Source organism: Mirounga leonina, unplaced genomic scaffold (genome assembly GCF_011800145.1).
Source record: "Mirounga leonina isolate KUSES-001 unplaced genomic scaffold, KU_Mleo_1.0 Mir_197, whole genome shotgun sequence".
NCBI classification, from domain to species: domain Eukaryota; kingdom Metazoa; phylum Chordata; class Mammalia; order Carnivora; family Phocidae; genus Mirounga; species Mirounga leonina.
In genome coordinates this window covers 12,336,444-12,350,660 of record NW_023270494.1, presented here as the reverse complement: position 1 = coordinate 12,350,660, position 14,217 = coordinate 12,336,444, and the positions used below count along the sequence as shown (strand labels likewise).

The window sequence follows — 14,217 nt, the reverse complement described above, 5'->3', positions numbered from 1 at the left end:
TTTTGGAGGAGTAGATTCTGATAATATGTTTGACAAAGTTTGTCAGTTATTCTAGTTTGAAGTCATGGTTAGTGTTGTATTTATATTCTTGTACATTTTGAGATTATGTTGTAAAGTGTAAGCTTAAGATATCAAGAGATTAGAATTCCATGATAATGATTTTTAATTATCACTTCATTTGTGAACGAAATAGTTGGGATAATAATCAGTGTTTCTAATTTATCATATAGTATATTCATTCAACAAATGTTTCCTTGAAAGCCTACTACAGATTAGGTATTGTGCTAATTATCAGAAATAAAAAATTGAGAAGTCATTATCCTTGCACTTATTGTGCATAAAGACAGATGTGGAGACATACTGATAAACACTTAGAATGTGCAATGAGAGATACATAGGATACTTTAGGAGCTTGATAAGAGGGTGGGATCAGGTACATTTTGCCCCTTCCTCCCTTCCTCCCTCCTTCCTTCCTTTCTTCTTAATGAGTATTTGTTGGGCACCCATCACCTGCCAAGCCCTGTGGTAGATGCTAGGGATGGTTGGGTTGTGACAGTCATAGTCTGTTTTCAGAGTTTACACTCTTTTACAGAAGGTAGATGTTTGATTATAAAAGGGTACTATCTGAGTAGGAGGAACTTAATTAAATTTCTTGGCAAGAGTCTTGAGTAAGTGAACCACAAGAAGTTGGAAGAATGATTTCGTAGGTTGCAAAGACTCAGATTTGGGAGAGAATGTAGTGCTTTTAAAGGTAAAACAAGTCATTTAGTGTCCTTGGAATACAGGGCATACTGAGGGGGTAGATGAACCTGAAAGGTAGATATAGGAGGAGTACCAAAGGAATTCTCTACTCTAGTAGTTATTCTGGAGGTGAATGTAAGGATTCATGCTCTGAACCTGCCTGGCTGTTTAGTAATTAAATTGAGACTTAAAAGACGATTAGGTGCATGCTTGTAGGGTTAGAGGGGCACAGAGTGGTGCCTAGAGGTAGAGAGGCACAGGAAGACTACCATATTTCAGTAATGTAAGTCATCCAGGGTTCTGAGAGTATAAAACGTGATGGGAGGAGTAATGGAAATGAAGCTGGGCAGTTAGGCCATGAGAGGATCACGAAGGTGCATTTCTGTCTGCAAAGAAGTTTATGTTTTATATTTTATTTGTTAGTGGGCTACTAAAAATATATTATGCAATACCCATCCTAAAACAAACTAAATATTAAGATACATAGAAAACATTTTTGTTTAACAGCTTATTTTATCAAATAATAATTAAAACTCAAAAATAATGATTAATAATTAATAAAATTATTAATTTCGATCTCAAATTTTCAGATAGAAAATCCTCGATACCTGAGACAGAAGCCAATCCCAGTTTCTCTGGTAGGTGAGAATTTCAGTGGACTTTTCCTATGGACAGGTTTTTTTTTTTTTTTAAAGATTTTATTCATTGAGAGAGAGTGAGTGAGAAAGAGAGTGCATGTGCAAGTATGGGGAGGGGCAGAGGCAGAGGGAGAGAGAATCCCAAGCAGACTCCACATTGGGCATGGAGTCCAGTGCAGGGCTTATCTCATGACCCTGAGACCACGACCTGAGCTGAAATCAAGAGTTGGGCGCTCAACTGACTGAGCCACCTAGGCGCCCCCTTATGGACAGATACTTTAAAAAAAAATAATTATTAAGTCATTTACAGAAAAGAACAAAAGTACACATTACGAAGCATAACAGTCTTATTAATCCTATCACTTGCAAGTGAATAAATCACTTTTTTCTCCAATGTTGGTATTATTTTGGCATGAACTTCAGGCAATTTAGAGCTTCCTTTTGGGTTAAGGGTAAGGCAGGCCAAAAAAGTATTGAATAACTCTTACTCATTCAACAGATGACTCCCAAATTCAACCTGAGAAAATCTAGCAGTTTCCATGATGAACATCTACTCTCTCGAATGCATGAGAAAGAGGTAGGATTGAGATATTTCTGATGTATCGAATAATGAACACAGTTTTTGTATTTTGTTAGTATGAGTTTTCAGGTCTGAATAATCATGCACAGTAGGGAGAGGTTGTCTTTGGTACAAATGTAAAATAATGATGCCAGGTAGGTAAGGTTTGTTTTTCGTTTTTTTTCATGTACATCTCCCACTTTGTGAGAGTGTGCTGAGGGGCTATCTCCTGACTATCCATTCCTGCTTGTCGGGGCCTGGGGAGATGGCAGTTTTCAGAAGCAGTGTCTTTGACCTCAGCGAATCCCTCCATCCTGCCTTCTAGTTTCACTATTCTTACTGTTTCTACTATTTAAATTGATCTGCTAAATTAAGCTATGCTATGGTTGATATATAACATAATATACTATCTTTCTTTGGTCATTTGAAAACAGAATTATCCAAGAGGTTTACTGGTATTTGTTTATTAGTTAAAAGCATAAACTATGGAGTAAAGAATACCTGGATTTAAATCCGACTTATTTGCTCTGTGAAAACGGACAGATACTTGCCCCTTGTCTAATTTGGGAGATACCTGCTTTACAGGATTAGTATGAAGATTTTATAGTCTGTAAGTACCTATATGCTTCACATGTAGTAGACATAAAATGAAGGTGAATTTGATGATTTTCTTTTTAAAATTTCTATTCTAGGAAATTTGAAAGCCATCATTATTATTTTTATTTTTGCTTATGACACCATTCGAGCACTTTGGTCATCTGTATGGTGTGATAGATTAGGAATCTGAAAAACGATGTCCTTAACTTGCCTTTACCATTCTCTAGTCATATTAGCCAGGGAAGTCAAGAATATTAGTTTAGTTTTTGCTTAAAGAGAGGATAATTATTGATGTCACAGGGTCATTACCAAAATTAATGAGAATAATGAATATGTATGGAACTTGTAAATGGTAGTTTAAATGTGCAAATGTGAAAGATGTTATTGGACTTAGATTTAATGTTTTTAATAAATTTAATTAAATAATTTTATATTTCATTATTTTTTCTTTTATTTTAATGAGGATGCTTCTAAGAATTTTTAAAATTTAATTTCACTTTGGTGATTTTCAACATGAAAGGGTTTTCTCACCACCCTACTTATAAAATGTCACAAAGAACATTGATTTTTTTTGCTTAGATATTCCAAACAATAGCATGAGCATATAATTTAAATTATTTTTTAAATTTTTTACTGTTATGTTAATCACCATACATTACATCATTAGTTTTTGATGTAGTGTTCCATGATTCATGTTTGTGCACAACACCCAGTGCTCCATGCAGAACGTGCCCTCTTTAATACCCATCACCAGGCTAACCCATCCTCCCAACCCCTCCCCTCTAGAACCCTCAGTTTGTTTTTCGGAGTCCATTGTCTCTCATTGTTCGTCTCCCCCTCCGATTTCTCCCCCTTCATTCTTCCCCTCCTGCTATCTTCTTCTTCTTTTTTTTTTCTTAACATATATTGCATTATTTGTTTCAGAGGTACAGATCTGTGATTCAACAGTCTTGCACATTTCACAGCGCTCACCATAACACATACCCTCCCCAGTGTCTACCATCCAGCCACCACATCCCTCCTACCCCCCACCACTCCAGCAACCCTCAGTTTGTTTCCTGAGATTAAAAATTCCTCATATCAGTGAGGTCATATGATACATGTCTTTCTCTGATTGACTGATTTCACGCAGCATAACACCCTCCAGTTCCATCCACGTCGTTGCAAATGGCAAGATCTCATTCCTTTTGATGGCTGCATAATATTCCGTTGTATATATATACCACATCTTCTTTATCCATTCATCTGTCGATGGACATTTTGGCTCTTTCCGCAGTTTGGCTATTGTGCACATTGCTGCTATAAACATCGGGGTGCACATACCCCTTCGGATCCCTACATTTGTATCTTTGGGCTAAATACCCAGTAGTGCAATTGCTGGATCGTATGGTAGCTCTATTTTCAACTTTTTGAGGAACCTCCATACTGTTTTCCAGAGTGGCTGCACCAGCTTGCATTCCCACCAACAGTGTAGGAGGGTTCCCCTTTCTCCGCATCCCCGCCAACATCTGTCATTTCCTGACTTGCTAATTTTAGCCATTCTGACTGGTGAGAGGTGGTATCTCATTGAGGTTTTGATTTGGATTTCCCTGATGCTAAGCGATGTTGAGCACTTTTTCATGTGTCTGTTGGCCATTTGGATGTCTTCTTGGGAAAAATGTCTGTTCATGTCTTCTGCCCATTTCTTGAATTCTTTGTTCTTTGGGTGTTGAGTTTGATAAGTTCTTTATAGATTTTGGATACTGGCCCTTTATCTGATGTCATTTGCAAGTATCTTCTCCCATTCTGTTGTTGTGTTTTGGTTTTGTTGACTGTTTCCTTTGCTGTGCAAAAGCTTTTTATCTTGATGAAGTCCCAATAGTTCATTTTTGCCCTTGCTTCCCTTACCTTTGGCGATGTTTCTAGGAAGAAGCTGCTGCGGCCGAGGTCGAAGAGGTTGCTGCCTGTGTTCTCCTTTAGGATTTTGATGGACTCCTGTCTCACATTGAGGTCTTTCAACCATTTGGAGTCTATTTTTGTGTGTAGTGTAAGGAAATGGTCCAGTTTCATTCGTCTGCATGTGGCTATCCAATTTTCCCAACACATTTGTTGAAGAGACTGTCTTTTTTCCATTGGACATTCTTTCCTGCTTTGTCGAAGGTTAGTTGACCGTAGAGTTGAGGGTCCATTTCTGGGCTCTCTATTCTGTTCCATTGATCTATGTGTCTGTTTTTGTGCCAGTACCATACTGTCTTGATGATGACAGCTTTGTAACAGAGCTGGAAGTCCGGAATTGTGATGCCACCAGCTTTGCTTTTCTTTTTCAACATTCCTCTGGGTATTTGGGGTCTTTTTTGGTTCCATACAAATTTTAGGATTATTTGTTCCATTTCTTTAAAAAAAGTGGATGGTATTTTGATGGGGATTGCATTGAATGTGTAGATTGCTCTAGGTAGTATTGACATCTTCACAATATTTGTTCTTCCAATCCATGAGCATGGAACATTTTCCCATTTCTTTGTGTCTTGCTCAATTTCTTTCATGAGTATTTTATAGTTTTCTGAGTACAGATCCTTTGCCTCTTTGGTTAGATTTCTTCCTAGGTATCTTATGGTTTTGGGTGCAATTATAAATGGGATCGACTCCTTAATTTCTCTTTCTTCTGTCTTGTTGTTGGTGTATAGGAATGCCACTGACTTCTGTGCATTGATTTTATATCCTGCCACTTTACTGAATTCCTGTATGAGTTCTAGCAGTCTTGGGGTGGAGTGTTTTGGGTTTTCCACATAAAGTATCATATCATCTGCAAAGAGTGAGAGTTTGACTTCTTCTTTGCCAATTTGGATGACTTTGATTTCTTTTTGTTGTCTGATTGCTGTGGCTAGGACTTCTAATACTATGTTGAATAGCAGTGGTGAGAGTGGACATCCCTGCCGCATTCCTGACCTTAGGGGGAGAGCTGTCAGTTTTTCCCATTGAGAATGATATTTGCTGTAGGTTTTTCATAGATGGCTTTTATGATATTGAGGTATGTACCCTCTATCCCTATACTCTGAAGAGTTTTGATCAAGAAAGGATGCTGTACTTTGTCAAATGCTTTTTCTGCATCTATTGAGAGGATCATATGATTCTTTTTTTTTTTTTTAAAGATTTTATTTATTTGAGAGAGAGAATGAGATAGAGAGAGCATGAGGGGGGGAGGGTCAGAGGGAGAAGCAGACTCCCCGCTGAGCAGGGAGCCCGATGCGGGACTCGATCCCAGGACTCCAGGATTATGACCTGAGCCGAAGGCAGTCGTCCAACCAACTGAGCCACCCAGGCGCCCGAAAGGATCATATGATTCTTGTTCTTTCTTTTGTTAATGTATTGTATCACATTGATTGATTTGCGGATGTTGAACCAACCTTGCAGCCCAGGGAAAAATCCCACTTGGTCGTGGTGAATAATCCTTTTAATGTACTGTTGGATCCTATTGGCTAGTATTTTGGTGAGAATTTTTGCATCCATGTTCATCAAGGATATTGGTCTGTAATTTTCCTTTTTGATGGGGTCTTTGTCTGGTTTGGGGATCATGGTAATGGTGGCCTCATAAAACAAGTTTGGAAGTTTTCCTTCCATTTCTATTTTTTGGAACAGTTTCAGAAGAATAGGTATTAATTCTCTTTGAAATGTTTGGTAGAATTCCCCTGGGAAGCCATCTGGCCCTGGGCTTTTGTTTGTTGGGAGATTTTGGATGACTGCTTCAATTTCCTTAGTGGTTATAGGTCTGTTCAGGTTTTCTATTTCTTCCTGGTTCAGTTTTGGTAGTTGATGCATCTCTAGGGATGCATCCATTTCTTCGAGGTTATCTAATTTGCTGGCATAGAGTTGCTCATAATATGTTCTTATAATTGTTTGTATTTCTTTGGTGTTGGTTGTGATCTCTCCTCTTCCGTTCATGATTTTGTTGATTTGCGTCATTTCTCTTTTCTTTTTGATAAGTCTGGCCAGGGGTTTATCAATCTTGTTAATTCTTTCAAAGAACCAGCTCCTAGTTTCGTTGATCTGTTCTACTGTTCTTTTGGTTTCTATTTCATTGATTTCTGCTCTGATCTTTATTATTTCTCTTCTCCTGCTGGGTTTGGGCTTTATTTGCTGTTCTTTCTCCAGCTCCTTTAGGTGGAGGGTTAGGTTGTGTACTTGAGACCTTTCTTGTTTCTTGAGAAAGGCTTGTATTGCTATATACTTTCCTCTTAGGACTGCCTTTGCTGCATCCCAAAGATTTTGAACAGTTGCGTTTTCATTTTCATTGGTTTCCATGAATTTTTTAAATTCTTCTTTAATTTCCTGGTTGACCCATTCATTCTTTAGTAGGATGCTCTTTAGCCTCCATGTATTTGAGTTCTTTCCGACTTTCCTCTTGTGACAGTTCTAGTTTCATTTTTTTTTTTTAAAGATTTATTTATTTATTTATTTGACAGAGAGAGGGAACACAAGCAGGGGGAGTGGGAGAGGGAGAAGCAGGCCTCCCGCGGAGCAGGGAGCCCGATGCGGGGCTCGATCCCAGGACCCCAGGATCATGACCTGAGCCGAAGGCAGACGCTTAACGACTGAGCCACCCAGGCGCCCCGACAGTTCTAGTTTCAAAGCATTGTGGTCTGAAAATAGGCAGGGAATGATCCCAATCTTTTGGTACTGGTTGAGACCTGGTTTATGACCTAGGATGAGATCTATTCTGGAGAATGTTCCATGGGCACTAGAGAAGAATGTGTATTCCATTGCTTTGGGATGGAATGTTCTGAATATGTCTGTGAAGTCCGTTTGGTCCAGTGTGTCATTTAAAGTCTTTATTTCCTTGTTGATCTTTTGCTTAGATGATCTGTCCATTTCAGTGAGGGGGGTGTTAAAGTCCCCCACTATTGTTGTATTGTTGTCATGTGTTTCTTTGCTTTCGTTTTTAATTGGCTTATATAATTGGCTGCTCCCATGTTAGGGGCATAGATATATACAATTGTTAGATCTTCTTGTTGGATCGACCCTTTAAGTAGGATGTAGTGTCCTTCCTCATCTCTTATTACAGTCTTTGGTTTAAAACCTAATTTGCCTGATATAAGGATTGCCACCCCAGCTTTCTTTTGGTGTCCATTAGCATGGTAAATGGTTTTCCATCCCCTCACTTTCAATCTGGAGGTGTCTTTGGGTCTAAAATGAGTCTCTTGCAGACAGCATGTCAATGGTCTTGTTTTTTAATCCAATCTGATAGCCTGTGTCTTTTGATTGGGGCATTTAGCCCATTTACATTCAGGGTAACTATTGAAAGATAGGAATTTAGTGCCATTGTATTGCCTGTAAGGTGACTGTTACTGTATATTGTCTGTGTTCCTTTCTGGTCTATGTTGCTTTTAGGCCCTCTCTTTGCTTAGAGGACCCCTTTCAAGATTTCTTGTAGGGCTGGTTTCGTGTTTGCAAATTCCTTTAGTTTTTGTTTGTCCTGGAAGATTTTTATCTCTCCTATTTTCAGTGACAGTCTAGCTGGATATAGTATTCTTGGCTGCATATTTTTGTCATTTAGTGCTCTAAATATATCATTCCAGTCTTTTCTGGCCTGCCCGGTCTCTGTGGATAGGTCTGTTGCCAATCTAATGTTTCTACCATTGTAGGTTCCATATCTCTTCTCCTGAGCTGCTTTCAGGATTTTCTCTTTGTCTCTGAGACTCGTAAGTTTTACTATTAGATGTCGGGATGTTGACCTATTTTTATTGATTTTGAGAGGGGTTCTCTGTGCCTCCTGGATTTTGGTGCCTGTTTCCTTCTCCAAATTAGGGAAGTTCTCTGCTATAATTTGCTCCAATATACCTTCTGCCCCTCTCTCTCTTCTTCTTCTGGGATCCCAATTATTGTAATGTTGTTTCGTCTTACGGTATCGCTTATCTCTCGAATTCTGCCCTCGTGATCCAGTAGTTGTTTCTCTCTCTTTTTCTCAGCTTCTTTATTTTCCATCATTTGGTCTTCTATCTCACTGATTCTCTCTTCTGCCTCATTTATCCTAGCAGTTAGCGCCCCCATTTTTGATTGCACCTCATTAATAGCCTTTTTGATTTCTACTTGGTTAGATTTTAGTTCTTTTATTTCTCCAGAAAGGGTTTCTCTAATAACTTCCATGCTTTTTTCAAGCCCAGCTAATATCTTTAAAGTGATGATTCTGAACTCTAGGTCTGACATCGTACTAATGTCCGTATTGAGTAGGTCCCTGGCAGTCGGTACTACCTCTTGTTCTTTTTGTTGAGGTGATTTTTTCCATCTTGTCATTTTGTCCAGAGGAGAATAGATGAATGAGAGAATAAAATGCTAACAGGGTAACAACGTTCCCAGAAAATATACTCTAAACAAATCAGAAAAGACCTGAAGCTGGGGGAAAAGAAAGGGAAAGAAAGAAAAAAGAAAAAAAAAAGAAAAAGAAAAAGATAAAAAGAAACAAAAACAGAACAAAACAAAAAAAAAACAGAATATGATCAGATATGATCAGGCTGGTGCACAGATCATTGCCACACACTAGATTTTGGATGTATTTTGGTCTGTTAGAACAAAGTGCCTCCCAAAATTTTAAAGAAAGAAACATTTATATATGTACAAAATTAAGGGTTGATATAATGAAGGGATGGAATATGACTGTAAAGATGAAAATTATAAAAAATTTTATAAAAGGAATTGATAAGAAGTTATTTGAAAAAAGAAAGAAGAGGTTTAAAAAAAAAAAGAAAGAAAACAAAGAGAGAGAATGTGATCAAGCAGGAGAGTAGAACAAAACCATACACTAGAGATTTAGGGTATATTTTGATCTGTCAGAAGAAACTATCTCAAAATTTTAAAAAGAGAACAACTTATATATATATATGCCAAAAATAAGGGTAACTACTATGAAGGGACAGAATATGACTCTAAAAATGAAAAATAAAAATTTTTTTTTAAAAAGGGATTGATAAGATGTTGGTTGAAAAAGGGAAAAAGAAAAATTAAAAAAAAAAAAACAGTTAAAAAAAATTAACTTTGAAAGACTAAAGGATCATGGTAAAAAACCCGTGGATTTTATGTGCAGTATTCCCTTAGCGCTGGAGTCCTGCCGTTCTCATTGATCGGTAAACTTGGTCTTGGCCGCCTGTTCTCGCTGATGTTCTGGGGAGGGGCCTGTTGCCGTGGTTCCCAAATGTCTTTGCCGGAGGCAGAATTGCCCCGCCCTTGCGGGTCCGGGCTAAGTCATCTGCTCGGGTTTGCTCTTGGGAGCTTTTGTTCCCTGCAAGCTCTCGGTACAGCCTTGGAGGCGGAGAGTGAAAATGGTGGCCTCCCAATCTCTGCCCCAGAGGAGCCAAGAACTCGGGGCCCCGCGCCTCAGTGCGCCTCCAGAGAAAAGCAGTCAGTCACTCTCATCTCCCTGGTCTCCAGCCACACTCCGTGCTCCCCCCGGCCTGTGACCGAGCATTTCTATCTCTGGCACACGACCCTGTGTGAAGTCTCCAAACCCAGCAGATCCCTGCGGTGCGCTCCCGCGCCGCTCCTCCTGGGGGAGGAACGTGAGTCTCCCCGGATCTGCCGCTTGTTGGGTCCCTGCTGGAGGAGCAGTGTCCCGACTGTGCCGTGGATCACGGTTTATGACAACCCCCAGCTGAGAGCCCGCGCCTCGGCTCTGTCTGCAGCCGCTTCCCGGCTCCATACCTGGGAGATCTGCTGCACTCAGGCACCCCTGGTCTTTCTGTGACCCTGAGGGTCCTGAGACCACACTGTCCCGCGAGGGCTCCATCCCCCGCTTAGCCACTGGAGCGATGTCCCTCAGTGGAGCCAATTCTAAAAGTTCCAATTTTGTGCTCCGTGGCTCTATCACTTGCCAGAAGTGACCAATGGAGCCCCCCTCCCCCGCCATCTATCCTCTCGAATATTGCCTCGGATTCACTTCTCCTCACGTCCTACCTTCCAGAACGTGGTCGCTTTTCTGTTCAGAGAGTTGTTGCTATTTCTTTTCTTCGATCTCCTGTTGAGTTTGTAGGTGTTCAGAATGGTTTGATCCCTTTCCAGCTGAATTCCTGAGACCAGACGAAATCCAGGTCTCCTACTCCTCCGCCATCTTGCTCCGCCCTCCTAAATGTGATTTATCTTTTTACTGTGTTCATGATGGTGCAGATGCAATGCCAGGTAAACCTGTATCTTAGCCCAAATCAAGGCAGTGGCCCACATTGTACTTGGGGTTATTATATTCTTCCGTGCCACGTGGTCACGGGACAAAAATGAACCATTTTACTTAAGAATGTTTTTGATGAAACAAGCTGTGAAACTCTTAATTTTATTAAATCAGATATGCATTCTTTTTGATACCTGAGTGAAGGGATTTCAAGAGAACTTAACGTTCCATATTGAGGGGTGAAGGCTGCCTAGAGGAGACATGCTTGCGTGATTCTCTGTGTGAGGAACTGCTGCTGCTGTTTTTGTGGAAGACCGTTTTTATTTGAAACAATGACTGATGAACAGTGGTTATTCAGACTTGGATATCTGGCAGACATTCTCTGAAAAATGAACAAGATGAACCTGTCATTTCAAGTAAAACAACCGATATTTGTTGCTAATGATAATATTAGAATTTTGGAGACTCTCAGTCACTGTGAGCTTGAGAATTTTCTAATACGAAGACTTTTACTAAGACTTTTCTGGTGAGATTGGTGGTGATATTAACCATTGTGAAGTTTTGGTATTGTACTATGAATTTTTCGATATTTGGAAATCTACATAACTCATTGAACTGATGTTTTCCAAATGAGTAATGCATGCTGTCATAAGATCACACATGGGTAGAAAGTCCACTCCAAGTTCAAGGTAGAATAACAGAACTTACTGTGACAAACCATGAAATGTTTCAGATTCCATAGTGCAAGTAACTTTAAAAATCTAGTACTTGCGAGTCTAGTACTTGCGAGTGTTGGCTTACTTAAGAGACTATCCACAATTATCTGAAAAGGGTACTAAGACACTTTTTCCCTTTCCAACTACATATTTATGTAAGGAAGCATTTAAGAAAGAATGAATTCCAGTATTATACAGATTCTTTGAGATGTAGAGGAGGAGGGAATACTTCTCAGTTCATTTTATGAGATAGACCCTGACACCAAAACCGGAAGAGAAAAAAAATAAATCCCAGTAAAAATAAAAATTTAATAACAAAATTCATTATCAGTACACTGAGAAAAGAAAATTTTAGTTAATAAATGATGCTGGTACAATCTTTCATTTACCTGGAAGAAAATAAAATTTTATCCTTGTCCTCTAAAAACAAAAAGAAACAAAAACAAATTCTGGATATACTGAACAATCTGTAAATGCCCAAACAAAAAGCCTCAAAACAACAGAAATCTTGCAAACAAAGCAAAACAAAACTCTAGGAATCAGAAGATCTTTCTAACCTAAAAACCTTTCCAAACCCAGAACACATAAAATAAATGATAGCAGTATTTGATTCAAGTGAAATAAAAGACTTTGTATAGTAAAAATTACAACAAACAAGATCAGTAGAGATATAATGGATTTGGGGGAGAATATTTGGGACAGACTGTGTGTTAATGTATATAGCACATCAGGGGGTCCTACTGACCAACAGAGAGAAATGTGGATCAAAATTGTGACGGGACATTTTCCAGAACAGAGTCATATAGACTCAGAATGTGTGAAAAGGGGCTAAGACAGTAGTTTTCAGGGGAATGCAAGTCAAAGTAGTGAAGAGGTAACCACTCTTTTGGGGGAAAGATAAATTTACCTTTATTTTATTTTATTTTATTTTTATTATTATTTTTTTGCCACAGGGGAGGAGACATTTATTCTGCCCTGTAAGCACCTGAATTTACCTTTACCAGAGGGCAAAATCTAGTAAGATGTATCCACCATTGACTCATCCGCTTATCTTCTGAGAATCTATCCTATAGCAACCCAAGCCCTGGTGTGTAGGACACATGTATGAGAATTATTTTGTGGTGGTGTTTGCATTAGAAAAATATTGAAAATAAGATGAATATGCATTAAGGGAACAAATTTTGTTTTCATTAAGGAATAGGTGGTAACAATGTAAAGGAATGAATAAAAACTACAGCAGGTGTTTTAAGAGGGATTTCCATGAGATACTGTTCAGAGAGAAAAACGAGATGCAGAAAAAACATATTTATGTGTGTAAAACATTCATAATAAAAAAATATGTGTTGCTGAAGGTATAGGGAATTTGTTTTAGCTCACATTTAACAGCCCAGGGTGTGTAGGAAGTGTTCTGCTCTGTGACATCATCGGGACCCCAGGCTCCGGGGCTGCCATCTTCAGTGTGTGACTTCAGCCTCTGAGTCTGAGGTGGTGGTTGCTCACTGGTACCTTATCTTTTAAGAGTCATCCTTCAGAAAGAACGAGAGCATGAAAAGAAAGCCACTTTGTTTTTAAAAATATCCAGTCAAAGTTGCCTGCAGCATTTCTATCCCAGTACCCTCCTTGACTGTAGCTAGTCACATGGTCACATGCAGCCTCCAGGGATACAACCCAGCCCAAATTTGGTGGTGATGGTGGGGGGCCTCAAAGGAAGAAAAGGAAGATAGATATCTGAGGACAGTGGCAGTCTGTGCTGCAAACCCCCATACTGGTGTATGCGTTTTAGCTTGTGTGTATTTGTATATGATTCTGTGAACATGGCAGGAGATATGCAAATATGCTGGGTTGTTAGTAAGGAATCCCCCATGCAGGTGTTAATATAGAAGGACATGGGGAGGAGAGGGAGAACAGGGAGAGGTTCAGATAAATAATGAACACCAAGGAGCGCAGAGAAGCTAAGCAAAATAAACAAAAACTCAGCATAGAGTAGGATTATGATTATGTTTGTGTTGCATGTAAATTATGTTTGTGTATGATGTATAACAAAATTTAAAAATTAGAAAAAAAATACTGGCATGCACTGTGTATGTTTAAATACCACTTCTTCCCTGAATGTAATGAGTTTTGAGGAGACTAGAAATTATTGTTCAGGAGAATTCCATCTCTAAGCCCCACGGATAAGGTAGCAAGAGAGATAGATGCATTGTTCTTTGTGCTGTTTAGAAATAAGCATAATGAGTAACAATTGGCATTATGAAATATTACAAATGAACATTTTGAGAATAGGGTACACTGGAGATGTTAATCAGGAAGAAGAATCTTAATTATCAACACATGATAATATCCCCTGACTGGTAACTAACAGAATTCTCTAAAAAATGATTGTAACAATTAGGTATCTGAGTAGGTACAGTGATTATTATTTTAGAAATCACTTCTTCTGCAGTTTGCTGTGGTGATTGTTGAGATGTAGAAAGTGGTAGTAAGCAGATACAGCATGGGGTTGTGTGGCTTCGGAAATTGCTGGGCAATGCAGATGGTTGACATCAGCAATGTTTTTGAGCTTTTCTGCCTTACAGTTGACTTACTATGTAGGTACAATAAGTAAAGGCAAACAATATTTCAGAAGTATGACATTTTCTACTTTATGGAAAACTTGTAGTTTGTTGAGTTATTCTCTACATCAGAATAAATCTTGCTCTTTTTGCGTGTTTTATTCCTTTTGATATGATTGAGGTGGTTGATCAACATTAAAGCTTTGAAATGACCTTAAAAGGAGTTCATTGGTATTTTAAAATATATAGATGATGCCTGTTTAAATAACTTTAATACATTTTTTTC

The 14,217-nt window shown here is 38.8% G+C and overlaps 1 protein-coding gene across 1 annotated transcript in view; it reads left to right on the top strand.

Moving 5' to 3' along the window:
* Positions 1-14,217, top strand: part of CEP112 (centrosomal protein 112) — a 429,161-nt gene that overhangs the window by 52,940 nt on the left and 362,004 nt on the right. Inside the window, exons 7-8 of the mRNA XM_035026212.1 lie at positions 1,332-1,379; positions 1,879-1,956. Of these exons, the coding sequence (XP_034882103.1) occupies positions 1,332-1,379; positions 1,879-1,956 (126 nt within the window). The remainder of the gene's footprint in view (positions 1-1,331; positions 1,380-1,878; positions 1,957-14,217) is intronic.